This window comes from Amblyomma americanum, chromosome 6 (genome assembly GCF_052857255.1).
Source record: "Amblyomma americanum isolate KBUSLIRL-KWMA chromosome 6, ASM5285725v1, whole genome shotgun sequence".
Classification (NCBI taxonomy): Eukaryota; Metazoa; Arthropoda; class Arachnida; order Ixodida; family Ixodidae; genus Amblyomma; species Amblyomma americanum.
This window is the reverse complement of record NC_135502.1, coordinates 95,859,204-95,886,981: the sequence shown is the minus strand read 5'-3', so window position 1 is coordinate 95,886,981 and position 27,778 is coordinate 95,859,204. Positions and strand designations below refer to the sequence as shown.

The following is a 27,778-nucleotide window of genomic DNA, read 5'->3' as shown; positions in this document are numbered from 1 at the left end:
AACCAGGCCAACAACCAAATAAAATTTCAGTTATGATTTCGACAATGTGGCTTGCGATGGCTAGCAAAAAAAAAAAGCTGAAAAGTCGTTTCTAGCCAACGTTCGGTAAACAACAGCATGTGACGGCGTGTTGAGGTAGCGTGGGTACGCTGCGAGCTTGCTTCTCCGAGTAGTGATTAATGTTATCAACGGATCGTTCGCGAAAATGATCAAGACTATCCTCATATTTAATCAGTACGGAAAGATCAGGCTGTCAAAATTTTATGAGCATGTTGTAAGTATCCTACTTTCGATCTTGTGGGTAGCAAAGGGGCGTGTGCAACATCTTATCGGTTTCGAATCGAATTCTGTGGGATGTGTGCCTGCTTCGCTTGCGTAAAACAGTTGTACTGAATTTCAGCGTGAGGAGGAGCAGCAGCAGATTATACGAGAGATCTTTCAGCTTGTGTCCCGACGTGGAGAGGACGTCTGCAACTTCCTCGAAGGTGGAGCGTGAGTAAAGTCGTCTCACCACGCACAGCTAACTTTCAAGTGTACTCGAAAGGGGCGCTTTTGTTATTATTTTTTCTGCATGACTATCGCTGGCGAAGTGCACATGTCGTAGCCGGTCACAACGATGCTCAATCTTGTTTAGAGCTCTTCAGTGCGGGCCAGATAAGGGGAAAATAGACAGCATCTGCTCAGTTCGAGGTGAGCCACTTGTGCTTGTGTGGCTTTCGAGCCTTTTAGTTGCGCAGCTCAAAATAACGCGGATGCCGTTTTAACGGTATCCCTCAATAGCGCCCTAATTAGCGGGGCCAGGGCGAAAAGCAGAAGTTCGACTACATTTGCAGCATACAATTAAAGCGGGAAAACCATGTTATATATCACGTGTGAGGTCTTTTATTCCTTTTGTACCGAACATCACAATGCCCAATACATAAATCAGCTGCAAGGATCCGGGAAGCACTGGGGTTTATCAAGGCATGATCGATTTATAGATATTATTAAGTAAGGTGAAGTTTTCGAATTGGTGACCACCAAGGGCAGTGGAGGGAAACCGTGAAAGAGAGAGGGAAATTTAGAAAAAAGAAATCAGGAATATACTGGCCAGGTGTCAACTGGTACTGTGCTGATATAAAGGGAAGTTGTTAAATGTCTGCCTATGTAATGCACTGCTCAAGCAGATGACAAGATTACACTATTAACCCATTGGCTTCTGACATTTTCCAAATGCTGCAGGGCCAGTGGTGGTGGTGGTAGTTCTTTTATTCAAATAATAGTAAAAAGGAAGGAAAAGATTTTTGCTAGCCCCAGCATCTGCCATCGATACTGAAGCACCTGAGCTGGGGCAGGGGAAATAAAGGATAGCAGGCAGAATGGAGAAATTAAATGAAAGAGGTGAGGGGGCAGGAAGAGAGGGTAGGGAGCGAAGTAATATATACAAACTTTTACACAATAAGAGATGTGTCCAGGTTGCGCGCTTGATTAGTTCATTTTAGAGGAATTAAAACACGCGCACAGCACTGTGTTGGCTACAACTGGAGTGGGGCGTCCAGTTATCAATCGTTCAAGGTAGAACTCGCGGAGCGTTCGGTCACTGCGTGTAACTACCTAACGGAGGACAGACGGGACATCAAGCCCGTGTGTTCGAGGAACGCACACAGGCTCACCAAAGTTCGCTCACGAGTGTGCGCGCTGCCCTGCGGCCACAATAGCGTCTTGATGGAGTCTGGTAGTATGCCCTGCGCCCTATAGGCCGCAAGCATATCGCGACGAGCATCGGCGAACGTGGCACAGTGAAGGAGCAGGTCTTCTAGTGTTTCCACTGCACCGCATCCGTCACACACATCACTCGTCGCGATTCCGTGACGCTCCCGTCGTTCCCCGGGCCACACGCAGCCAAGTTCCATACAGATTTAGTTTTCCACTGGAGGCACGAGTACTGAACGAATGCTTGTATTGCTCTAAAAAGGGTCATCTAGAAATAAATTGTTTAAGAGGAATGACAAAAGATGTTTATTTCCATATTCCATGCATTCCATCGATGCATACCATTGATGTGCTCCATTTTTGGTGGGTCTACATCACTAATGTTATTCTCATCACTGTCTTTCTTTGTCAAAAGAATGTGTTGAAAAGTTGCTTTCAGTGCTACAATCAGCATCATCATCACTGTCAAAAACAATCTCCATTGTTTTTCAAATTAAAGACCATGCTTGCTCGCTGCAGTGGCTATTTTGTATGCCAGAAAACAGGCCAATGTTAGCAGAGGAAAAAAAAACTGAAAATTGAAACTACTGCTGTTTCTATCAGAAAAACGTCCAACATCTGCCGGCAACCAGTCATAGCATGTCGTCTTGGGTCAGGTACAAGAACTGTCAAAAGCCATGGGCCTTCATTTCAATGACTTTCTTAATATGGCCCTGCTTCCTGCGAATGTTAGCCCAATAGCTTTAGAACCCAATAGGTTAAAAACTGGTGATGGTAGCTGATGGACACGGTAGGTGCTCAGAGCATCTCCCCTTTTTATGGTAAATGCACTCGGGCTTCTCAAGGCTTTGTAACTACAGGGCGTTTCGTATTTATCTGCCTGGGTTGTAAAAAATTCTCCTGTGCAAACTACTGGTCTATTTTGGCTCAAGCAGTGACCCAGGGTAGCTTGTGATAGTCTGTTTTTCGGTAAATAATTTAATATCGGAACTTGCATGGACTGCCCGGATTAGATGAAACACTGGAGTCATCTGCGCACAGAATTTTCATCAAGGCAAGCGGGATAGCCTATTTAAGAGGCTGCACCATCTGACGAACTGCGAAGCAACCAATATTTCTGCTCGGAGCTGGGGTAGGTCTCGCAGTACCCCAGATGACGCAGCCTGTCAAATCTGCTGCTCCATTCGCCTAGATGAAAATTCTCCGTGCAGAGGACAGCAGTTTTTTGCTGACTCCAGACAATTCAGGCATGTTCTGATATTTAAATTAATTATGTAAAAATGAAGATAATCATAAGCTACCCAGTCTGTACTTTAGCCCAAGCAGGCAAGTAGTTTTGCACAGGAAATTAATTTACAACCCGGACGGATAAATGCGGAACACCCTGTATGTAGGGAAAAAAAGAAAAGAAAAAGATGTTAGTGTTATAAATTATGGATGTCAGATGTTGCAGGTATATGCCATTGCATTTGAGGCAACAGCAACATGTTACAGGTGATATGGTGTTTCCACCTGCTGTTTTAGACAGCTTTTTTTTTGCGACGTGCCGTGCAGATAAGCAATGTGGCCTTTTGTGATTTTGCAGTCTCATCGGGAGCTCTGACTACAAGATCATCTACCGCCGTTATGCCACCCTGTTCATAGTATTTTGTGCAGATTCTTCTGAGAGTGAACTGGGCATATTGGATTTGATTCAGGTGTGCTATTTTCACTTTTGTAAAAGACTGCGTGCTGCTTTTAAACTGGGTCAAGGATACTGCGGCCCTCAGTGTGGCATGCGTCAAGAGATGTACAGTTCGGGAGTCTCGCCAACATGCTGCAAACACAATGAAAGCTTGTGGAGTGTTTGTCAGAAGTGGAAAAGTGAAGTGATAACTGTTTCTATTTTTTGTGGCACCCCCTTTCTCCTCTCAAACATCGTGTACCCATTTCATAAAGGTTTACTTCTGTGCCTGTGAGTAATCAAATATTCGTTCATGCTTGCCACATATAGTTGACACAGTTACTGACTGACAGTGCAGGATTTACTGCACAAATGAGGACATCAGCTGAAAGTACTGCATATAAAACACAAGGATTAGATGTTGCAAGGCACAGCACTTTGTGTTGTCCATTTCATGCCTGTCGTTCATAAATTCGCTAGGACTATTAAGTAGACATATATAACTTGTCTATGTCTTAGCTTGCTCTCTGTGTAGTCATGCATGTTCGAATTGCTGCAAGCTCTGTGGACTCCATCCAATAATGTGTTAAGAATGGGCAGGTTATGCAGGCGCTTACCTTGCTACCAAATCTTTCTTGTGAAACTAGAAAGCATAACTGGTTGGCTGCAGACATCAAATGAAAAGGAGTAACTCCTAAGCAAGAAGTACAAAAAGCAAGGAAGGGCACAGAACAAGTATCGTTTTAGTCCCACAGGAAATAAGCACGCTATTACTAAAACAAAATTATGCCGTGGTCTTGTCAGCTCGCATGAATACGCAGAAGCCATGCAAGCATGCTTTTCACTTAGGCAGTCATGTGCGCCTCAGCCCTGACGATGACTCTGCTTGACTCTCGTCAGTCTCGTCAGTGCTCTACTGACGATACTGTTTTTTACAAAGTTGGGCAGTTTAATTGCAGAAATGTTCTCTTGGTCAACACATGTCTGCAGACAGTTGTGGGCAGAGTTTTCTGTCATTGCCGGCCATGCATGCATACAAAGGTTCTCTAGAAATAATGGAATTTTTTCCGTGTTGTTTCATGACTTCTGCTTGCATTGCCGAGGATTTCTTGTTCAGAGAGCAATCGGTGATCTTTTTGGTCAGTTTTGCTTGTTCAACAAATGAACAGCTAATTCAGTATCGTGAAAAATGCTTGAACTTGACAATGGCTTGTTAAAATATCTTCCTGTTCTGTAATCAGAACCAAGCTTTTATCTTCCCCTCCACTCTCAGTTGAGTACAACACGATCAGAATGAGTAGATGCACATTATTTAGACAACGTGCACTTTGAAGTGCCTAAAACCAATTACATGCAGTATTTTTTATGTAGCGGGAAGTCGTCATGATATAAAAGACGTTATTTTCCTATTTTCGGCACGAGTGACAATGTCAGTTCCGCTTTGTGAAAGGCCATTGAATGGCTGTTGTAGTTGTGAGATACAAAGGTTCTCTAGAAATACTGGAACTTTTTCCATGGGTGCATGACTGATATGGACTTGCTGACGGGATAAGAGCAGCAGCATTGTCCACAGTAATCTCTCTTTTTTTTTTTTTAATGTGTGTCCAAAACTTGCACCTAGTGATGTTGTTAGCCATAAAAATAGTGCCTTTCATAGTAAAAGTGTAGGAATCAGCTGATGCATGTTAATTAAAATTGCTCACTTGTGTTAAGTACACCACCATAACAACAGGCTTTTCATGCCTATTGGTTACCTCATGAGAAAACTATGAATCAGGTGTCTCGAGAGCACAGTAAGTAAAAATTTGAGTAGCTGACCCATTTTTCATAATGAGAACCCCAGCATCATTTTCAATATAGTTGTGGCATTTTTATGCCTGGTACTATCTCGGAGAATGTGTAATGTAAATAAACGTGCAGAATACCAGTCAAATTTGTCTTGCATACATGACGTGGTTCTTGTGTGCCGTTAGTGTATTTACTGCCGTCATGTTTCTGAATTCTATAACAGGTTCTGGTGGAGCTACTGGACAAGTCTTTCGAAAATGTTTGCGAGCTCGACCTTGTCTTTCACATGGACCAGGTCAGTGTATCCTTGTGCTTTGGCTCTTATGAGCTGCACTGCACACACAGTAATGAAGAAGCAGTAGGGATTTCAAGGCAGGCATGACTTCAATGACCACATTGGAGCACGTTTGAGTTGATCTTGTCCACAAAATTCTCTACACTGGCTCTTGTCCGCAGCAGGTGCAGCAGAACGAATGTGCTGTATGTGACGGGATCATCCAGATGGGTCCTGGGAGGGGGTACACAGAAGCTTTGTGCACTGATGTGCACTTGGAGAGATGTGGTTGGGATATGTACGGGATGTAATGGGATGTGGATGGGATGCGGGCTATGTGTTGGTGCATGAAAACGTGCCTGCTGTCTTCTGCCATTGGACTGTTTACTGTCCAGATTTGCCAAAATCATGTTGCATATAACTTTGTAGAAATGAGTGCATAGTTCATGCTATACTGTAATATGTAACCTACTGCAGTTACATGCCAGTTATGGCTGGTGTACCCATAAAGGGAAGAGTTCATCATGTTGCCAAAGACATAGCATGTGCAGTGAATAACACCACACGCACGCAGGCGGTCTTAGTGTATTGTTTTTATTTACGTCATGCCTCTACAATGAAGTTATGTCTGCCACAGACTTTATCCAATGGAGCAGATGATGTGCTGTAAGTTGTGAAGCTGTCTTTGCATTTTCATTAAATAACTACAGCAGATGCATTCACTATGTTGTGTAAGTTCTGTGTGTGTGGGCAATGTTTAAAATTCAAATGGGGATTCAGTTCCCAAGTGATAAGTTTCAAGTTTGGTACTTTGTAGACTTGCTTGTTGGGTGCAGTAGTAGAACCAGACATAGTGAAACGAATCAGTGGATGGGTGCATTGCACTCAACATCACTTTCGTATCGCTTACTTGTAGAATTCAAGGGTGACAAATGTGCAGTTGTCACCCTTGACTGCCGTGAATTGTGCAATAAAAGTGAGTTTCTCGGCGGGAGCTACAACGGCATCTAAAATTTCTAGGAATCTAAACTGCAAAGATGCTCTGGCTCTAGTTTTAGACTTATTGCAGCATGTGGTGTCTTTGTTCTTTTGGTTCAGCAGTTCCACTTTTAGTTCCTGGATTTATTTAGTAGCAGAAAGGCAGGTACCACTCCAAGCCTTGGTTTCTAAACAAAACCACTACCAAATTCTATCTTTGTGCACGCAAAAAATTTGAGCGCTAACAAGCTTGCGGCCTGGCCAGACAAGAATTAATGCCCATCTCGCTGTGTAATGAGGTGCATTGCTTTGCATAAGAGGTATTCACCTAAGTCGCGGCAAGAGCCGTGTGATGATACTAGCACCACTGGGCAGGTTGTACAAGTGGCCACAGTAGTGGGCACGGCTGATGTGCAGATAATGCATGCGGGCATGCGGCCTCCCTGTGCATGCGGTTTCATGAAACTGAGTACTGTGCCGTCAGGTTCAGCAGTAGTTGCCCTTGGACGCAGGAGCAAAGCTTAAATTGATGAGCTTCTTAATGATTTGTCTCAGCGCCCCTAAATGAATACTCATAGCCAGGCAAAATGTTTGCTGTCGCCGTAGCAACAATGTCAACTGTGCCACCCTCTGCAGCACAATTCTGCTCAAGCAAGGCTTGCAATGTCCCGTGAATATCCCCCCTGTATTCCAAAGCTACTGATGCTCCCCCTGCATAGTGGTAAACAGAAAAAAAAAAAATGGAATAATTGACATTTAGACCTTTGAGCCATGATTGTAGTACATGTTTATTTGTTTTAGCTGTTATATTTAATGGCATCAGCCTACAATGGACCATTGTGAAGGGAAAAAAAATATATCCTGAAAAGCTGTTTGGCAGACGTCATCAGAAGCTAATAAATGAGAGAGATATGATGGTTTAAACAGATGGCTGTGTTTTCCTAATTAATTGTCGACCAGTATAGGATGTGACTGCGACAATGTTGCATTCTGAAATTGCAAGAGTATGATAGATTTTCATACCTTTATCAATGGCTAACCTGTGTTTATGGTGAGCAATAACAATGGCCTTAGCTACTTACTGGACCAAATTTCGCTACTAATAGTGATGCAGACGATTTCTGAACAAATCGAATCGACGCTATTCTACAGTATTTAATATGTTTTGTAAGGTATCCCCTATCCTAGGAACTTCAAGAATTCCGAGATAACTCATGAACACAGTATTTGTGAGCTTTGGTTCTTTTTTGTAAGTAGTGCTGTCAAAATCTTTGCTGTAAATGAACTGGTTTCACTCCCAGCACAGGTAAATGCTTCCCTTATCCAATGGTGAAAAACCAGAAACCTTGCTCCACACACTGTCATCTTCTGGTGCTCCGTCTGAAACTTTGGTCACATGAGATCTGCATGCAGTTGTAATATTGTCACAGCGAACATGGTGTGAAATGGTAGACACATAGTAGATATGTGAGCTAGGGTGGAAAGAGAGACATCAATATCATTGATTTGCTTTAGGGAAGTGCAAATTTGCTTTAAGAGTTTCGTTTTGGGGAACATGAACATTGCACCCCTAACTCACTTCTGCTGGAAAAAGCCTGTTCACATTGAACTGTGTAGGCTTAAATAGATGATGTCTGTTGCGTAGGCGTCATTTTTGGTAGCCGCGCTTCTGCATAAGAGATAGCCATTTTCGCTGTTCATCTCAAACTGCATGGAAACATGAGTTTTTATTTTTATTTCAACCTTTTTTTTTTCAGTTTTTATTTTTATTTCAACGATACCTGCTGTGGCGGCTGTTTTCCAGTGGAGGTGGAATACAAAAACACATGTGCTGTGCAATGTCAGTGCATGTTAGAACCCCACTTGGTCTAAATTATTCCAAAGCCCTTCTCTACAGCATTACTCATTGCGCATGTACCGCTTCAGGACATTAAACCCCCCACTTTACATTTTTTTTACTTTCAGGTGCACTACATTCTAAATGAACTTGTGATGGGAGGAATGGTGGTTGAGACGAACATGACCGAACTCATTACTCGTGTCACGGAACAGTCAACCATTGAGAAGCAGGAAGTAAGTATTTCGTTCTGTATCAGTGTTTTTTCATACATGTACATTCTCAGTGATTTCTGCTCCAAGTCAGCCAGCAATTTCATTCGTAATCAGAACAAGCTGTTATTAAATTGAAGTATTGCTTACTGTGTACTCTAGGCTGGAGAGGATAGGCAAGTCAGTGCAAGATATCCCTCTGCGTGCACTCCGTGTGCGTTTCGAGGGTTTTAATAAAACAAAAGTATAGTTCAGCTCTCTGATGTTTATTGACAGACGTCTTTTTTTTACAAAAATATGGGGCACTCGTGGATGCTGGAGGCAGCCGGGCATATTGGCAGCACCATCATCTGCTGTGGTGCATGGATTGCTTGTCATGCCTTTTGGTTACTGCCTTCCATGTAGAGCTTTCAAGACTGTCTAGTTTTGAACGACTGCATCTCCGAGGAAATGTAGTGCACGCAGCTGCATATTGGACTACACGAGAAGCTTGTGCAATTCGGGGAAACACTTGGCTGAAATAGCACCTAGACGTTGTGGGGCTATGTTCGTAACATCGCAGCGCCGTGGCATTTTTTATACAGATATCAGATTCGAAATGATGCTGCATACATTTTCACGCTTTTCTGAAGAGTACTCTCTAGATGCTAACTAGGCACTCACCAAAGTACCCGAGTAAAGTACTTACCAGGAAGAGCGAGGCTCATCATAAGCAGACTGTCATATCTGCCTCATAACGAGTCCATCTAGGCACTTTTTTCTGGCACTCTGTGTCCGGTTTAAGGGAAGTAGGGCTTGTCCAAAGCATTCTTTTGATTTGCCAACAGATGGCAGCACAGGTACTGAATGACTGTTTTGCTACCATTTCTTAACAAAAAAAAAATTTTGTCTGTTAAAGGGTTAATGATTGGTCACTTTCACAGATGCATTGTGAAATGAGCAAATTATTTTGGAACGTTTTCTTTGTATTTATTTCTATGGACCACGCTCCTGCCCAATACCTTTGTCTGGGGGTAGCTGCAGCATGCTCATACGAGACATTACATACTTTCATATTCTGTCCTAGAATGTGCTCGCCTTTTGTCAGTGAAAAGATGACCTCACAGCTGCTCTCTAAAATCAGAAAACTACTATGAAATCTTTTTTTACATGCATTCCTGTCGCCCACACGCCTGACTGTTATCCCCACCTACCAATAGCAGTGCCACTGCATCTTGCTTAAAGGCCAACTCCGGCGTTCTTTTGTACCTCCTTTGATTTTGCTCAAACTTTTGTGGTACGTTCTCCACAGCTTTCTGGTCCTTTGTGCCAAATTTGACAGCTAGACAATGTTTTATTGCTGCGCAATTGAATTGTAAGATTTCCCATTTCGTGGCCTCAGTCGGGAAGATTTCTACAAGTAATGCGCACACGATATGTTTTGTGACAGTACGCGTGATGTCATAGGACGGTCTGTCGTGATGTCATACTTTGGTCGAAACCCAATTTCCGTTTTGTTTTCTGGTTTTTGCTCTTTTTTTATATACTTCTACTTGGTGGTCTGAAAATGGTTTTTTGTACTGGAGCAAGGGAACTCTAAAGAATGTGATGCGATTCTCAACTCAAAATGTTCAAAAAACCCCCGGAGTTGGCCTTCAACTCACAGATCGGTGTTGGCCTATGGGCAGTGTCTAGTTCCTTAGAAGCCTTGGTACCAACACCCCAGAAATTCTCCCAGAAGTGTGGAACTATTCATTAGCTAACAACTGCCAGAAAGAAACATGTCTGAAATGCTTTACATTTCTGGTGTTACTAATTATGTCATTTAAGAGCTGTTAGTTTTTTTAAGAGCATTCCTTATGATCACTAACATAAAAGGCTCTCATTTGTAGCCTCACCAGGTGAAGTGTGCGGAAACACAAAGTAAACTAATGTCACAAGCCAGAAGAACAGACCATATTAGTGTGGGTTTAAGTGAAAGTGGCTTGAAACTAAACAAGTAATCTCTGAGAATAAAGCATGATACGTTCAAGACCAACGCTTCTGCACTGAAGCAGCCTTAGTGTGAGTAGCATGATGAAGAATTACTGCGCTATCAGGTATGGGAAGATTGAAGAGGAGCAGTTTTCAAACCTTCTAAGTGAGGAACCTTATTTTAGAAGACTGCAGAAATTTTCATTTTCTTTTTTTTTTTAACTACGAAATGCCGTGTGCATGTGGAACTAACCTCCTGCCACAGCACTACTTGTAATGGTACCCGAAAAATATGATGCTGCAATGGCTTTTGTTGGTTCTATACACTAGTTGTAGGAGAGTACTAGGACTAAGGCTGTGATAGTTATAAATAAGGCAGTAGCACAATAGCGTGTTGTGGTAATAAAAAAAAAAGCCTGCACTAGCTTAAGCAAAGTGTTAGCCCACAATATGATAAGGTTGATTTCTGCAGACCTTATGGACATTCAGAAGCTGTAAGGATGCCACAGTATGTCAGCTCGTTATGTCATCAGCAGAGTAGCAGAAATAGGATAACTGAGCATAGATGACTGGAAAGAAAAGTGCAGTGAAAAAATTCTGCAGGCTGCCAAAAGAATAGGCGCCACCACGCTTGTGAGCATAGCTGCACTAAACCTGAGGCGTACAAAAACATATCTACTCAAAAGGCTGTCCATTTCTTCCAAACTAAAATCTTATAACAGAATAAATTCATAACTGCTCCTGCCAAAGACTGGGACAAATAGGTTACGGAAGGTTGTTTTTTTTTTTAAAGATCTACAGTTGAAAGCAGCCAGCTTTCTTTGAAGCAGCTAATTATTTGTGGTGGGAAATTTATTATGACTAGGCGTTGGACTTTTCAGTTTTCATTTTTTTTAATTCAGCAGACTTTTTTGGCATATATTCCAGAATGCAGTTTGATTTCATCAGTGAATAATATTTCCGTAGGAATAATTACGCCTTTCTTTCTGGGTATATGTGGCATTCCTGCGTGTTTGATGAGTAGTTGTTGTGCCTGTAATGAATGCACACATTCCCATGTTTAAAGCAATGGTTGTAACATGCTTTCTCTCTAAGAAAAAAATTAAAAGCTTGAAGTTCAGGGACTGTGCCACAAGGCAAAAGCGAGCGACACACACATACACTTATTCTGCTTAGGCAAGTGGAATGAGGCCTTTCTGTGTAGTTTCCGCAAGGGCACCTTGAGTCTCAAGGAGATGGTGCTTGGCGCCACCACAGACCCTTAGCCCCAATACCGAAGATGTGAAGGGTAGAAAACGTGAACGGTGGTGGTTGGAGCCATGGTCAAGCCCCGGCCGATGGGCTCCCCATCTGTATACCGGGTGGGGGCTCCGGGACCTTCTTGTGTCTATAAGGGTGAAACACAAGTGACAGAATAGGAACCCTTAATCCATACATGCCGCATGGATTCTCAATTTCTCCCTCTCAAAAAAGAAGATCGGAACTGGAAACGGTACCGCACCGAAGGAATCAAAGTTCCAACTCCGAAATCTACTGATAATTTCCCACAGTTCCTGATAGTCCACGCTTTCGAGCAAAACGCTCCAGTGGCTGCGCAATCAGTGTTTAATACAAAAGTGGCTGGTGGCTAACATAGGCGAGGAATATGAAGCAAAAAAAACTATCCTCAGGAGATCTGCTTGTACAGGTCGAGTCCAAAAAGCAGAGTGATGCATTACTTAAAAAACAAGAGAAACTTGCTGACCTTAACATTACAGTAACGCCTCACAGAAGCCTGAACAGCATTCAGGGAGTAATTTCTCAGTGGCTGCTAATGGCAGAGGATAAAAACGAGCTCCTCGAGAATTTGCGGGACCAAGGCGTAACATTCCTTTGCCGCATCACTATCGAATCACTATAAGGCATAAAGGGGAGGAAAAAACAACACCTCACTTCGTGCTTAGATTCGGCAGCACTCATTTGCCCGAGTCTGTCCGAGTTGCATTCATCAGGTGCCCAGTGCACCCATACATCCCTAACCCTAGGAGATGTTTCAAATGCCAAAGGCATGGCCATGGCAGCAAGACGTGTAGAGGCAAGAAGACCTGTGGCAAATGTGCCGAAACTGAACACGATAGAGACAACTGTCAAGCAACTGAAACAAAATGTGCAAATTGCAAAGGTCCACATGCAGCCTACTCGCGAACCTGTGAAGTATTAAAAAAATAAAAACTAATCACCAATCTGAAAGTACGAGAAACTATATCTTACGCTGAAACAAGAAAAAAGTTCAGTGAAGAGACATGCAGGTCATATGTTGACGCCGTGCGCCAGGGGGCCGAGCGGCATCTGGTGACAGTGGGCATACAGTACACCATTGTTGATGTGGGCCTGCCCCGACCCCCACCCGAACAGCACTCCGGTGTCGGCACCATTTACATTCCAGAGGCGCACCTGACAGCGGCCTCTGGCACAACCAACGTTAGCGGGAGTGGTAATACACCACTCCAACTTCAGGCCACTGCCCAGGCAGGGCCACCCACATCTCTGACAGGTGCAGCCAAGGCTGCCCTGCCATCTCAAAAGAAAGGTCCGCTGACCCCTGAGCCGGCAGGCTGCATGGCCTCCGCCCCATCGGAAGAAGTCACAAATCCGTACCTCCACGGGTTCCCTGCGGAAATCCATTGACTCGCAGGAGGCAATGGATATAAGCAGTAGCCCGCCTCCACAGCAGCTGCGGCGCAGCACCCTTGAAAACAAAAAGGAAGGAAAAATTCCAATAACAGGCTCCACAAGGCCGGGAGCATAGGTTTTTAAATACATCCCCAAAAGGCATTAGATATGGCGTTCCTAATTCACTGGAACTGTCGAGGCATATTAAAAAACTACAGTGACGTAAAAGATATTCTTGCTTTATATTCCTTGGTTGTTTTGTGTCTCCAGGAGACAAACTTGGGATCAAAACATAAAAATATTTTAAGCAAGTATGAAGTCTTTCGCCATGGCCGAGAGCAAGCAAATAGGCTCTCTGGAGATACTGCCATAGTTGTTCAAAGTGGTGTGGCCACTCATGAAGTCAAGCTTCAGACTACATTTGAAGCCGTTGCAGTATCTGTAAAACATTTTAAAACAATTACAGTATGTTCCGTATATCTCCAACCACACCTGACAGTAACACTCCATGACTTAGAAGACCTTTTAATACAGTTGCCAGAGCCATATTTGTTAGTCAGCGACATTAATGCTCACTCCAGTTTGTGGGGAAGTGAACAAACAGACACTAGAGGCCATATTTTAGAAGATTTTATTCTGTGCAATAATATATGCCTACTCAACAAGGGGAAACACACATACTGCTCTCCAAGCTCAGAAAAATGGAGCTGCATAGATTTTTCTCTTACATCGCCTTCTATATTTAGTTTTTTTAAATGGGATATCTTGGACAACCCATATGGTTGTGATCATCTACCCGTTCTTATCAACCTAACATCTTCTCCGCAAATCATTCCTACAAAACCACGACGTTGGACGCTCCATTTGGCCAACTGGGCGCTGTTTCAAGACAAAATAGATCCACGTAACTTAAGTATAGATGAACTTAATGAAATTGTCACAAACTGCATTATTTCCGCAGCGTACCTGGCTATACCTCAATCTTCTGGAGTGGTGAAACAAAACCACAAAACCTCCTGGTATACAAAAGAATGTAGAGTAACAAAAAAGAAACAGAACGAAGCATGGGGAAACCTTCGGAGGTACCCCACGCAGAAAAATATCATAAACTTTAAAAAGGCAAGAGCAGAAGCCCGATATATCAGCCATAGTGCTGAAAAGACTTCGTGGCAGAGTTACATGACATCCGTAAATAGCTCAACCATATCAAAAGAAATGTGGGAGAAGGTATGGAAGATGAATGGTAAATACTCCCCATTCACACTTCCCCTTCTAACAGCCCCTGGTATACAGACAAACATTGAAGAACAGGCAGACATTTTAGGTGAATATTTTTCAGCAGTTTCCATCTCATCACATTACACAGAATCTTTTCTAAAGTACAAAAACACAGCCGAGAAACAGACTCCCTATAAGTGGATATACAAATGAACCATATAATAACTTTTTTACAGTTCAAGAAATCAACACAGTCTTGTCCGCTGGTAAACAGACTGCGACCGGCCTTGACGGAATACACTATCAAATGCTGTCCCACCTCTCTGAACCTGCCGCAGGGGCACTTTTAAGTTTTTTTTAATAAGGTTTGAGTATCAGGTAAACTACCCGAAGCCTGGAAGAAGGCCATCATTGTTCCATTTTTAAAGCCCGAAAAACCACTAACCTCTCCAAGTAGTTATAGGCCCATAGCCCTCACCAGCTGCCTTGCAAAATCTTTTGAAAGTATCGTGAATATTAGATTGACCTTCGTGCTAGAAGCCTGTGAGCTTCTCTATGTCCATCAGTGCACTTTCAAAAAGGCATGCTCCACAACAGACCACCTAGTTTGTCTTGAAAATACTGTCCGTGAAGATTTTGTACACAAACAACAATGTCTTGCTGTTTTTTTTTTTATTTAGAGAAGAGAGAGAGATGGTTTATTTATAGGAAAAGGCAGAGAGGTTGGCCTGAAAAATAAATATCTGGCCTGCTACTCTGCTCTGGGGGATGGGAAGAGGAGATAAAAGAAGGTCACGATGGGGGACGATGATGATGGGAGGAGGCAGAGGAAAAACTACTTTAAAAAAAAAAAAACAAGGCACACTTTCTGACATCACAAACGCGAGACAAGGTCCCTGTCGCTCAAAAAGCGTGAGAGCGCTCGCATTGCCTTTACAGTTCTAAAACTATGTGGCCAAGCGCCGAGGATCAAATCCTCAGAGAGGAGCGATGTGTCCATAGGCTTCAGAGCAGATGCGAGTATGAGTCTTTCACGTGCATACGCTGGACACGCCCCTAAAACATGTTCTATAGTCTCTAGCACGCCACATGTGGTACATCCCGGGGAGTCCGCTTGTCCTATTAAGTGCAAGTATTTGCGCGTGAATGCCACATTTAAGCATAGTCTACGGATAACGCATGCAATAGGGCGAGGTATTCCGCGAGGAACTGAAAAGGTCATCGTCGGAGCTAGCCGTTTAAGGCGGATGTGGCGGGTGTCTGGCAGGGCCCAGTACCTAGCCGTCGCCCTCCTCATCAATTCCGAAAGGAGACAAGTTGTGTCCACTATAGAGAACGGTGCAGCTGTACGCAGGCCACTGCTGAAGGCGCTCCTTGCTTCAGCGTCGGCGGTCTCATTTCCATCGAGTCCGCAGTGTCCGGGGATCCACTGAAACACTATACGGTGCCCGTTTCCCTGAGCAAATGATACGAGACTAATGATATCAAGAGCCAGAGCTTGGTAGGCTGTGTGGCGTAGGAAGCATCCTAAAATGTGTAGCGCAGGTTTACAGTCGGTGAAAATGCACCACTCCTGAGGCGGTTCTCCGCAGATGTGGCGAATCGATTCCCGAAGGCCCACAAGCTCTGCAGCAGGTGAAGTAGACTTGTGTCCCAAAATGAATCTGCGGGTCGTCTGTTGTGCAGGGATTGCGAAAGCTGCTGTTGATGCATTTGGAGACGCAGATCCATCCGTGTAGACGTGCACACATTTGTGGTATTCTGACCAGATGTAGGCAAGTGCGAGTTGCTTCAGTCCACTAACCGGCATCGCAGACTTCTTGATTATGCCAGGGATATGCAGGCAGACTGAAGGCTGAGCCATTACCCATGGGGGCTGCAAGGAATGATGCGGCAGGGCATAGTCTAATGGCAATTCGGAGCGATGGAAGCGCAGTGCGCGTGCAAAACTGCTGTCCGGTCGCTCATCAAAAATCTTCGTCAGCGGGTGACAGCGGTGCCGTGTAAGCGCACGTAAATATACACGAAGTGGTTCGTGTGACAGGTAGACCGATTTAGAGAAAGCATATGATACAACCTGGAGGTACGTGATTCTTCACGACTTGGCTGAACTTCATATTCGTGACAGGATGTTTAACTGCCTAAAAGTCTTCCTGTCAAACCGTTCATTCCTTGTACGCCTTGGTTCAACCCTCTCGAGAATTTTCATTCAGGAAAATGGAGTGCCTCAAGGGAGTGCTTTAAGCACGACCCTCTTTGTTGTTAAAATAAATTCAATTAGTAAAATAATTCCAAGGTCCATTATGTATTCAGTCTATGTCGACATTTTTCAGATAGCTTGCACGTCCTCAAACATATCAACATGCGAAAGACAAGTGCAGTTAACAATAAATAAACTTTCAACATGGGCTAATCAAAATGGTTTCCGGTTCTCCCCACAGAAGACAGTTGCCATTCTCTTCTCACTCAAACGTGGCCTACAGACAGATCCTAGACTACACCTGAACAAAACCGAATTACCGGTAAAGAGTGACCACAAATTTCTGGACATAACTTTTGACAAAAAACTGACCTTCTTGCCCCACATAAAGAACCTCAAGAAGAAAACTTCTCGATCATTAAATATCTTAAAGGCACTTTCACGTAAACGCTGGGGGTCTGATAGGACCTGCCTTTTACGCATCTACTACAGCATAGTTCGCTCTAGCGTAGATTATGGATGCATAGTGTACAATTCAGCTCGACCGTCCTACCTGAAGCAATTAGATCCAGTACATAACTCAGGTCTGCGCCTTGCAAGTGGGGCATACAGAACATCACCCGTAAACAGTCTATATGTAAATAGTAACGAACCAGCCCTTGCAGATAGAAGAGCCATGCTCACATGTGCGTGCGTCCTAATAACCTGTTCACTACCAAAACATCTCTGCTACTCCATAGTTACGAAGTGCCCGTCTAAGCAGCAGCACTTTAACTTTACGTCGGAAGTGCTGTAGTGCAAGGTAAATGGGAAAAGGTAGTTAGGTTGCTTCAGTGCGCATCAATTTTCTCAGCCGAATGTTATGCCATTTCAGTGGCTGTATCAAGAATAGTCAAAAAGAACATTCAAAGCAGCATTATCTACACGGACTCGCTGAGTGTAATCACGGCACTGAATGCCAGAAATGTAAGAGAACCTTTAATAGGAGATATAATACCTACATAACATAGCTGCTGACATCTGTGGAGTCCAGTCCTTGTCCGGACGAGGACCTTCGCTGAGGACACCCAATTTTTGAAATAAATTATGCCATGTGCTTGACGCATGATAGTCTCAGTAGCTTATGCACCATAAAACCCAATACAATACAATACAATACAATACTTTCTGTGTAGTTGCCTTCATGTCAGAATGACTTTACCTTGTTTGGAGGAGGTTGTTAAAAGCAAGTTTATTTGAATGAAATTAAGCTCTGTTGGACACCAAGCCATATCGGAATTAGTGGCAGCGAGAGAGCTGACACGTGCACTGCTCATAAGGGATTCAGGACTGTAAATATACCCTATGCAGATTGCATAAAATTAGTAAAAAATAAACTTAAAGAAAAATGGCAGTCTACATGGAATACCGAAGAAAATAACAAACTACATTTAGTAAAACCTATTCTGGGAGAATGGAGAACATTCAGGTATCAGGAACGTTTTATAGAAGTAATTTTATGCCACCTGCGCATCGGACATGCACACCTAACACATGACTTTCTACTGACAAAACAATACAGACCTTTATGGGAGAAATGTGGAGATGAGCTCACAGTAAATCACATCCTATTCTCGTGCACAGAACTCGAATGGCTAAGGAAAAAATATTTGACTGCATTTTACAATGAACGCATTCCCTTCCACCCCAATTTACTTTTAGGAGGTAATCCACTCACAGGTACTTCATCTGTTTTTAGTTTCCTGAAAGAAGCGGCAATATTAAACAATATTTAGTAACACAGAACCATTAAATGTAAAAATTCTTACCCTGTGTTTTGACGCATTTTGTGGTGCATCTCATCCATTTTCTCAGGCCTGAGAAGAAGGCTAAGGTCTACATTTGATTTGTTGGGCTCCTCAGAGTCCTTGTTCGGACAAGAACCTTCGCTGAGGACACCCAATTTTTGAAAAATTATACCATGTGTTTGGCACATGATAGCCTGAATAGCTTATGCGCCATAAAAGCTAATACAATACTTTCTGTGTAGTTGCCTTCCTGTCAGAATAACTTACCTGGTTTGGTGGAGGTTGTTAAAAGCAAGTATATTTTTTGCTTTTGACACACTGCACATTCTTTTATTCATAGACCGAAATTCGGAAGCAGCAAATGCTTAGAAGAACAAAGTGTAAGGGGGAAAAGTACGCCAACACAGATTCGAACTTTCTCTGGGGTCGGTCCCCGGAGGATCAAGAAAACTTCACCCGACTGAGCATGTGCGCGAACAGAGACGGAACAGTTTATAATGAAAGATGCTACTGAAACACTGACAGAAAGCACGGTAAAAGACAACGGAACATTAGAAATGAGCTGAGAGAAAAGAAGTAGTCTGTGGAGTTCAGTCCAGCGGGGCGAAACGTGGTGCACCGGTGGAGTGAGGTTAGTGCGGCAGGTGACCGGGGTGTTGCCCCTGTGGTAATAACTGTCTGTGGCTGGAGACGCGGCAGGGTCAAGCACTGCCGCAGGCCTGACGTTAGCAGGATGCTAGGGCGCTGCGCTCATGCAGCAGTGGCCACGACACTCCTAAGGCCTAGTCGCGCTAGGGAGGAGATGGCCGCCCAGGTCTGGTCACCCGGGAATGGTAGGGGCGACACTTTGCCCTGCGGCAGCAGGCTCTGAACACGTGCCGGCAGGAACCACAGGTGGGCAGCAACTGGCCATGCCCAACACGGCGCCCACCGTCTTAAGCTGCAGGAGGCAGGACTGGGATGGCAGGCCCCTGGTTGCACCAAACTGTGCGAAGACGGCTTCCCAAGTCTAGTCGCTCGAGTCCTCAGCAGCCTAACGTCCGCAGCCATGCCCGTTCTCCTCTCGTGCTCTGCTCCTCACGCCGTTCCAACCGTCATGCTCTGTCTTCGGTTCTTCCTCTTTTTTCCAAGCGTAATGCAGCCACTATTAACGTCCGACAGCATTCCGACGCTACGTCCGACAGCATTCTGCAACTTCACTTTCCCCATCTGCCGCCGCGGTGGCTCAGTGGTTATGCATGGCGCTCTGCTGCTGACCCGAAAAACGCGGGTTTGATCCTGGTCGTGGCGGTCGAATTTCGATGGAGGTGACTTGATCAATTGCAACCAGATGGTTGAAATTTCTGGAGCCCTCCACTACGGCATCCTTCATAACCTGAGTTGCTTTGGGACGTTAAACACCCATAAAACCATGAAACTTTCCCCATCTTTTTTTTTTTTTGAAGTTTGAAGTTTATTCATTGTTAAAAAGGTAACAAACACGCAATAAAGCAGGAGCTAAAGGTGTAGTCTGACAGGGGCTCCTGCCCTATCGAGCAGTAACGGCAGACAAAGTGCAGTTTCAAACAAAAAAATAGGAGGACTTGGTAGTTTAAGTGTTGTGTGCCATAGTTTGTGTGTATGCGTGGTGTTCTAAGTGTTTCTTTTCGTAAGCAGTATCGACTTGGTGTCTTAGGCACGACATTATCGTATAGTTTTTTTTTTTATGTATTGTGGAAGCTTGTAATAGTATATCTGACTAGGTTTAAGGATTTCATGTTTTAAGAAGAGAGGTCTAGTTAGTAAATCTTGAGGTCTACCCCCATAGCTTTCAAACATTCTTAGAATTTTTTTCTGTAATATGGTTAACCGGGTATAATTTTTTTTACTCGTAGTACCCCATACTAGGCTGCAATATGATAGTCCCATCTGGATGTGTATGTATCCTCTCTGCCTTCATTGCTCCTAGCGTTTCTTTTCGGACACGCTGCTCGCCTGAGATGTGAGAGCATCATATTGCATACGAGAAAGCCTTCTCCGCTTTCTGGAAGTCACTGATTGTTTGTATGTGGGATGCAGTGGAAACTTTGTTGAAATCACCATCTGCCTCAACATCTTGCAATTTGTTCCTTCCCTGTATTCTTCCTCTTTGAAATGTAGCAGGCACACAGCAGCTGTTGAGCTTGGCTGCCCTTGTCACTGCTTTGCCTCGAGATGTTGCATAGGTGCGCCTTCCGAATGTTTGTGTTGGACTGTAGTTCATGGTGACAAAGTTAGGGGTTTCTTGCGGCATTAGATTAGCAACACAGCAAGCAACAGTTTTTAGGCATTCTCGAAAGCCCCGATGAGGATATGGCAAAGACGTCACTTGCATGGCCATGGTGGGAGTATGTGCAGGAGAACTTATCCCAGGGACATGCATTCGTTTTCCAAGAAAATCTAGGACAGCACACCGTGTGTCTGGCTTTTTGCTAGCGCGGTGTGCAGCATGCAATGCCACCACAAACACAAGGAGTGGCGCTGCGTTGGGTGCGTTTAAAGTGTAATTTTCCCGCCTTGTCACCTTATACCCCTGTCACACAGGACGTTTACTGTCACTTTCAACAAGTGACATTCAACGAATGTGTCATTCATGCAGTGTCACATGATGAGCTTTAGTGACATTTGCTGCAGAATGCACTTGGGCAATAGTGAACTAGGTGAATTCACTCCACTTGGTCCGGCAAGGCGAGTGTGTATTCGCAACAGCAGTGTTCCGACATAAAAAGAATCGTTTTGAGAATTATACGGTCTCATAATCTGCATCTTATTTTCTTGATTGTGTTTTCTAGTGATAACTTGTTTTCAGTCATCAACAAATAAAAATAATGTGCACACTTGAACAGCTACTTTTGCTCTGCCAGATGATGACAACCGCTTTTCGTGATAGGCCTAATGAGTCCGCGGGGTTCGTATGAGCAATGTCAGTGGTTGTGGAGGGCAAATTCACAGGTTTTAGCAAATGCAAATGGCCGACGAGTGTAGCTTTGGCAACAGTGACCTGAAATTGACTATTGCTTGCATTACAGGACGCGCATACAATGAACGGCAAGCTCCAGTGGGACCCAGAGCGCTGTGCAATGCCGCAGGCAGCCAGCAGCAGTTGTTGCCATCGCTTGTGGATAACAAATAAGGCCATTTCAGTTAATACGAACGATCACCGAACATACTCCTGGATAAAGTAGCTTAAAATTAACTATTCGTCACATCGGAGAAAGCAGTGACAACTAGCGAGAAGCGCTGTACCTACGTACCCAATATCAGCAACCGGGCTACCAAGTGTTGCCTAGGTGCGCAATCACATTGGTACTTTCCAACTTTCCACAGAGTTGTCGCACTGTGTAATCAAGCAAGGGTACAACCAGTACAAAATTGGGTTTATTTAATATATAAAAAGTGCAGCTTGCCTTTTATGTACTATGCTATGCAAGCAAGCACTAGCTGTATGTCACAGCGATTCAAACAAGACTACTGGAGTGGAGTCATCCTGAGCGATATGTTCCTGGAGAAATTTCATGCTTATGCGGTAAATGCTCAGCGGGGTACCATGATATTCAAGTGCTCATTTAGTGAGTGCATGACTTATTTGTTAAAGAAGCAGCATAAAAAGCGAGCAACACAAATAAAAATCAACATCCACAGAACCGAAGCAGTCATCCGGCGTTGTCGTGTTGGTCAATGTAGGCTGTGTTTGCATTTCGAAGGCGTTCCAAAATCTCGAATGTCTTCGCGGAGCTCCGGTGACTGAAATGTATCTCAGCTGAATGCCGCCCCAAAATTTGTGTAGCAGCATAAGGCAGCAGTCGAGTCATCATTCAAAATGCCCGTGTAGTAGCGGTATTACTTGTCTTGGATCATGATGCTTTTTCTAGTTAACAACATGTATTGAGATGTTGAAAGAGAACTCTTGGCATCGTTGCTTCGCCAGAAATTTGAACCAGATGCTTGCCTGCGTGAAGGATCCATTGTTGTCTACGTAGACGCAAGCATCCAAGCCTGTGAAGTAACAACAGCAATCTACTGCCCGTGCAGACCTGCCTTGAACCAAACCTCTAGGTTTCAGCTTACGGAACACCCTTCATCCTTTTGTGCTGAGCTCGTTGCAGTTCAAGAAGCACTCTGCTCTGTGGCCGCCACAACTATGCTCCCTGCAGCCCGCGTTGTCATCCGCACTGACTCCCTTCAAGTAGTCTGGTTGCTACAACATGTTAGCCGTTGCCCAACGTTATGTCAGGACATCCACCGGCTCGCGGCACGCATCCCGCAGCCAGTACGTATCGAGTGGGTCCCACGGGATCTGCTGACCTCTCAAAGCCAGTCAGATTTAGCAACCCGCCTCGCGACTTCAGGCTCATCGTTGCCTCGGTTCCTTCATTTGGACAACTTCACCCTCCTTTCATCAAGAAAGGAACTCCTCCGGCGCCGCACATGTGCTCTCATCCCTCTGTGTGTGGTAACCCTCCCCCACGGTCTTACCCGTGCAGAGGATGTTGCGTTGCGCTTAGGAGGATCCGGGTCGGGGTTGCCCTCACACCTGCCGTCATTCGGAAGTGGCCTCAGTACCGTGATTTCTTTCCTCGGCCTGGGTGTCCGATATGGAAACGCGAGGACATTGAAACCGACATTCATCATTTACTGTTAGACTGCCTAGCTCTCAAGCCTACAAGGATCCGGCACTTGAAGGTAGCGGTTCTTTCACCAAGCAACCCTGCTTTATATATTGCCTGGACGCAGGGACCGTACCACCGCTTTCTACTGGACTCCATCACATCAGCTAACCTTTTTTCATTAATTTAATCATTAATACATCTTTCATCACACCTTTGCCCATCATTGATGCCCTGAGGCAATAAATCTCGCTAAAAAAACTCTCAAAAATGAACTTGGAGTGATTAGATAAGATTCTAAAAATAAATTGAAATAAATTGTAAGTAGCTGTAAAAAATTACATAAATTGGTATGAAATTCTGTGCTTTAAGTATTTACGCTAAGGCAAATTAATTTCCACAAGGTACTGCACAACATTCATCACCACTACCATCATTTACAAATGACACTTGTTTTCCTCGTGTGACAGCATGCACCGAAAGTGTCATTCGTTCAAGGGAAGTGCATTTTGGGAAAGTGCCACTAAAGTTGCTCATTTGACAGAAGTATTAGTTTCAGTCTCTAAGTTTTCTATTTTACTGCGTCTTCATGTTGTGCCTCTCTCCTTTCCACGAAATGTCTATAACCGAGGGACAAGGTAAAAAATGGCCAGGCTTAGCTTGGTTAAGCCAAGAATGCGTTGCATATCTCGATGGAGTTCCGTGCTGCTCCGTTGACTCGATCGCCATTGAAACTGCCCGTGTAGCAGCGCTCGATCGCCTTTGAGTCGATAGACTATCGGTTCGAGGGCCCTCGAAATGCCCGTGTGACAGGGGTATAAGACTGTCCCGGCGAAGGAGCGCAGCTCTTTTATACATATGCCGTGACGTCAATCATAGCGCAGCGCCCCTAGCGGGACGAGCGGTAGTCAGGTGGTGGCTGCGGCCGCGCGCGACCGCGCGAGTTGGGGCCCAGCTTTTCCTCCGTGACGTCACGCGCCGGCGCAGCGCCCCTAGCGGGAGGAGCGGGAGTCAGGTGGTGGCTGCGGCCGCGCGCGACCGCGCCAGTTGGGGCCCAGCTTTTTCGCCGGCTGTCGTGACGTCACGTCACGTGGTTTGGTGGCTGCCCGGCCGCGCCCAAGGGCTGAACTGAGTGATTGCAATATGCAACGCATAAAATTTGTCTGAGCTGTTGGCTTTTGTGAGTAAGGTTCTATGTTCGCAATGTGAGTGCTGGAAGTTTGCAAAGAAAATGTATGTTTAGGTCCAGTGAGACGGGCTGCAGAACTGGGTAGGCATTCGAATTGCTTCCAAAAATCTTTTCTTCATGCACTTTCTTTTTGTCGACTGCAGAGTTCCTGCTAAGATGGGTGCCATGTGTATGTGCTGCCATATTGCATGAACCATACACCAGACCAGCAGTTATGAAAAGTCACGTTTGCTTTGCGAAATTTGTTGCTAGTGAAAAACTAGTTCACACTACATAGACTGAAAACCGTTTGAACAGACTAGGTGAGCTTGTATGCTACAGAAACCATATATTGTTCATATTTTTTGCATGTTTTACACTACCACTGGCAAAAGTGTGCTGGATGCCGGGTTCAGGAAAAATGTGGAGTGCCGTGCACTCTCAGTAAGATGCATGGAATTTCAATGGCATGGCACTTCAAAATATTTGTGGATTCAGCATCTCGGAAACTTTTGGCACATAGAGTACACACTAAATCTCATTCACACACAGAAGTCAAACTGCTGGCATAAGTATTAATTTGTTAATTTCTTTGTTCATTATTAGTAGCCTAAATCATCTCTGCACTCAAGTAAGTCAAGAAATGGACTGCACTGTCTTTCTTCTCTGATGCTTTGCTGAGTGGAAATTTTGTTTATGTGTGACAGTGTCATTGGTATGGTAATGTATGAATTCGTTCTACGTGCTGATTTCTGTTATGAGTGCATATGCATTAAGAACAAAGTGGTGTGATTTGTTTTTCTTTTTATTTGCTTTTGTTAACACTGCACATGGCTTTTCTTATGTACTGTCCAAGGTGCAGATTAGTTCAAATAAATTAAGTCAAAATGTGGATTTAAAAAAGAAAACTGTACTTTTTGTTTCTGCAGGGAGGCTTTGCAAAAGGCACTGCCAAGGCCATCACAGCCGTCAGGAACGTGAATTTGTCACGGCACATCAAGGACATAAAGCTGCCAGATTTTTCAACACTTGGTCACGTGAAGATGTGAGGACCAGTTCTGTGCAGTGTAGCATTGCTTAGTCATGTTTTAGCCGTCCACAGCCTTCGAGCTTTCTTGTTGGCGATGTTACTTGTGCTCTTAGTGTAGTTATGCAACCGAACTATGGCCATGTACTCAACATTTTTGTTGAGTGCTATGCTCTTTCATTTGGTGATTTAATTCAGCATGGTGCGTGTTGACAGAGCCTTGCACTGAGAGATTTTCTGCCCTTTGCCAATTTTGAAGCCTTGCGACTTCAGCGGTTATTCTCCTTCACAAAGTTGCTAATAATTTGTAAGCTTCTCCTTGGCAGGCTATATATCATGAAGATATGGTAGCTGTTTCTCTGAACGACTGTTTATTAACTGATGTTCAAACTGCATGCAAATGCCTTCCCTTGCTCTGTGAGAGGGAATGTGCTAACAACATTCCATGCTTATCAAGGGTACACGTGCACCTCTCCTTGAATGAAATGTATGTTTGATGAGAAGTGTGCACGGAATACTACTTCATTCCGAGTGTTTATTGCCCGACAGGTTTGCACTTGTATCAAAAATTGATGCTAACTGTCATCACTAAGGAGGCTGTCAACATGTTCATTCCTTGCATGTTCAGAGTTTACAGTCCAGATACACAAAAAAGTGCTATTGAAGACACCTAATAAACTGTTTTCATCTAAAGGAGCAATAATCAGGGTTGTCAAATTGCACTCTAATGTTTTAGGAAGTACTAAAGTACTGTTTTTCCTCTGTGCCCAACATACCATTAAAGACTTCATATTTTCATACACGGACCTAGCTTATGCTGGAACTGATATGCCACTCAAATTTTTAACAATGCATGACGGTATTGTAATTGGAAACGATGTCTGACATCATTGTGATTCCATTAGGCTTGAATCCTAGTTTTTGTTGGTCACTGTTTTGCAGACATTTTTTTAATATATATGTTGAGAGCTGTTTTAAGGGTATTGATAAATGTGCTTGACCATTTCTGGTTTCAGAAAGTTGTTAATCCTCAGATGACAATAACATGTGATATCACAGTGGACATGAATGCGACTTTGCTTTGACAGCTACTTAATTATATAGTCATGACGACCCAGTGTCACTTGTTGTTGGTGTGCTGGTTCATAGCACTCATCCTACTTATGGAGATTATATATTCTGATGGCATGTTATCATGTGCTGCAATTGAGGACCCAAACCTGTTTGCCTTTTTGCAATGCTTGTACTCAAAGCGTACACGATAGCTCGAGTAAAATACATTATTTTCTTGTACACCACGAGGGCACTCCGAAGGTTCCATGCATAACTAGTCTGCTCAAGTTGCTTTCTGATGTGCTGTTCTTTTTGCTGTTTATTGCATATTATTCGAGCGTGTTTTGTGTCAGAGACATGTGTGGATTAATCTGAAGAGAGTTATGACCCAGCATTGGGGACAAGGGAATAGGTATGTAAAAGGGTAAGAGAGTGACGATGAGCGAGAAAGGTCATCAGTTGAAGATGTGTGTAGCTAAGTCATAACCTATTGTGCGAGCATAATGTCTGCAAACGGCAGATCTAGGGTATTATGTCACCTCTGAATGGCCCAGTAGTGAATGAATTTTTACTGTATGGAGAAACTCTCTTAGGAAGCTTTTTAATTAATTTGTGCAGCATTGCTTTTAAAACCACCATGTGCCTCTGCTTCACATTGACATGAAACTGCATTTAACATGGGGTCTGTGATTGACCAGTGCAATATGATGTGACATCAGGAGGAAGTTTTAAACTGAACAGTACCACGTCTAGCGGAGCTGTATTGGTTTTATTTTTCATGTGCCAAAGTACTTTATATTTACACTTCATTCTGGGGGTGATCCTACCAAAGATTCACTCTGTCATTAAGAGTGATTGTTCTTGTGTGACAGGGTTATGTTTTGCTACTTAATAACTAATGCCAGCAATACTTATTTTTGGAATACTCTTTGTATATTTCACTTTTCTCATTGTTAAAGAAGAGTGTATACCTTTTTTGCACATTTACACTCAGTGCCAACACAGTTTACATGTTGTTTAGCAAGGTGATGGCTGTGTAGACTGCATCTTAGACTGGGCAAATAAAGAAGTGTTTGTAGATAAATTTGATGAGTACATGTTTGGTTATCAGAATATTGCTTTGACTATTTATAGCATCCGTCTACAGAGAAAGCCAGCTCTGAAAGCAGCACTTCAAGGTAACTAAAACATAAGTTTTGAAGTTATTGTACTCCGTTAAGAGGAGGAAAACGAGAACAGAACCCTCTCACATTCTCACGTTTGTGTGCGACGTGACATAGTTTGTTGTTCAAGGTATTATTCAGGAAGTGAATCGCACCACCGAGAATAAGCGTTAGCAGCGTTTTTAGAGCTTAAATGCAGCAAGCTTCATATAGGGTGGAGACGGGCGGGGGTACTTTTGCTCTCTATTCTAGGTACAAACTGACAGATTGGATGCCTAACTGGCACTTGACTGTTATTGAACAGTGAAGATCAGTGTGGCATTCGAAGGCTTCGAAATAACCGTACTAAAATTCTTAGGTGCCCTTTTCCTCCTGTATGCAACCCGCGGCCCCCGTAACGGCGCCATTAGGTCATGATGCCATTAGGCCATGACGTAAATAAAGTTGTTCCTCCTCCTCCTCCTCCGAAAGCTCGGTGCCCAGGAATT

At 43.9% G+C, this 27,778-nt stretch overlaps 1 protein-coding gene across 1 annotated transcript; it reads left to right on the top strand.

The window, feature by feature from the left end:
- Positions 1-92: 92 nt before the first annotated feature.
- LOC144093876 (AP-3 complex subunit sigma-2-like) lies at positions 93-27,222 on the top strand. Its single transcript, XM_077627618.1, has 6 exons — positions 93-274; positions 401-492; positions 3,278-3,389; positions 5,367-5,438; positions 8,361-8,468; positions 24,977-27,222. The coding sequence occupies exons 1-6, from the start codon at positions 206-208 to the stop codon at positions 25,094-25,096; spliced, it is 573 nt and encodes a 190-aa protein (XP_077483744.1). The 5' UTR covers positions 93-205; the 3' UTR covers positions 25,097-27,222.
- Positions 27,223-27,778: the final 556 nt, after the last annotated feature.

Bases quoted from the DNA above. Each gene is read 5' to 3' on its own strand.
- LOC144093876 (XM_077627618.1), top strand. From the start codon at position 206: ATGATCAAGACTATCCTCATATTTAATCAGTACGGAAAGATCAGGCTG. The intron at 275-400 runs GTAAGTATCCTA...ACTGAATTTCAG, and splicing joins CAAAATTTTATGAGCATGTT to CGTGAGGAGGAGCAGCAGCA. The intron at 8,469-24,976 runs GTAAGTATTTCG...TTGTTTCTGCAG, and splicing joins CAACCATTGAGAAGCAGGAA to GGAGGCTTTGCAAAAGGCAC.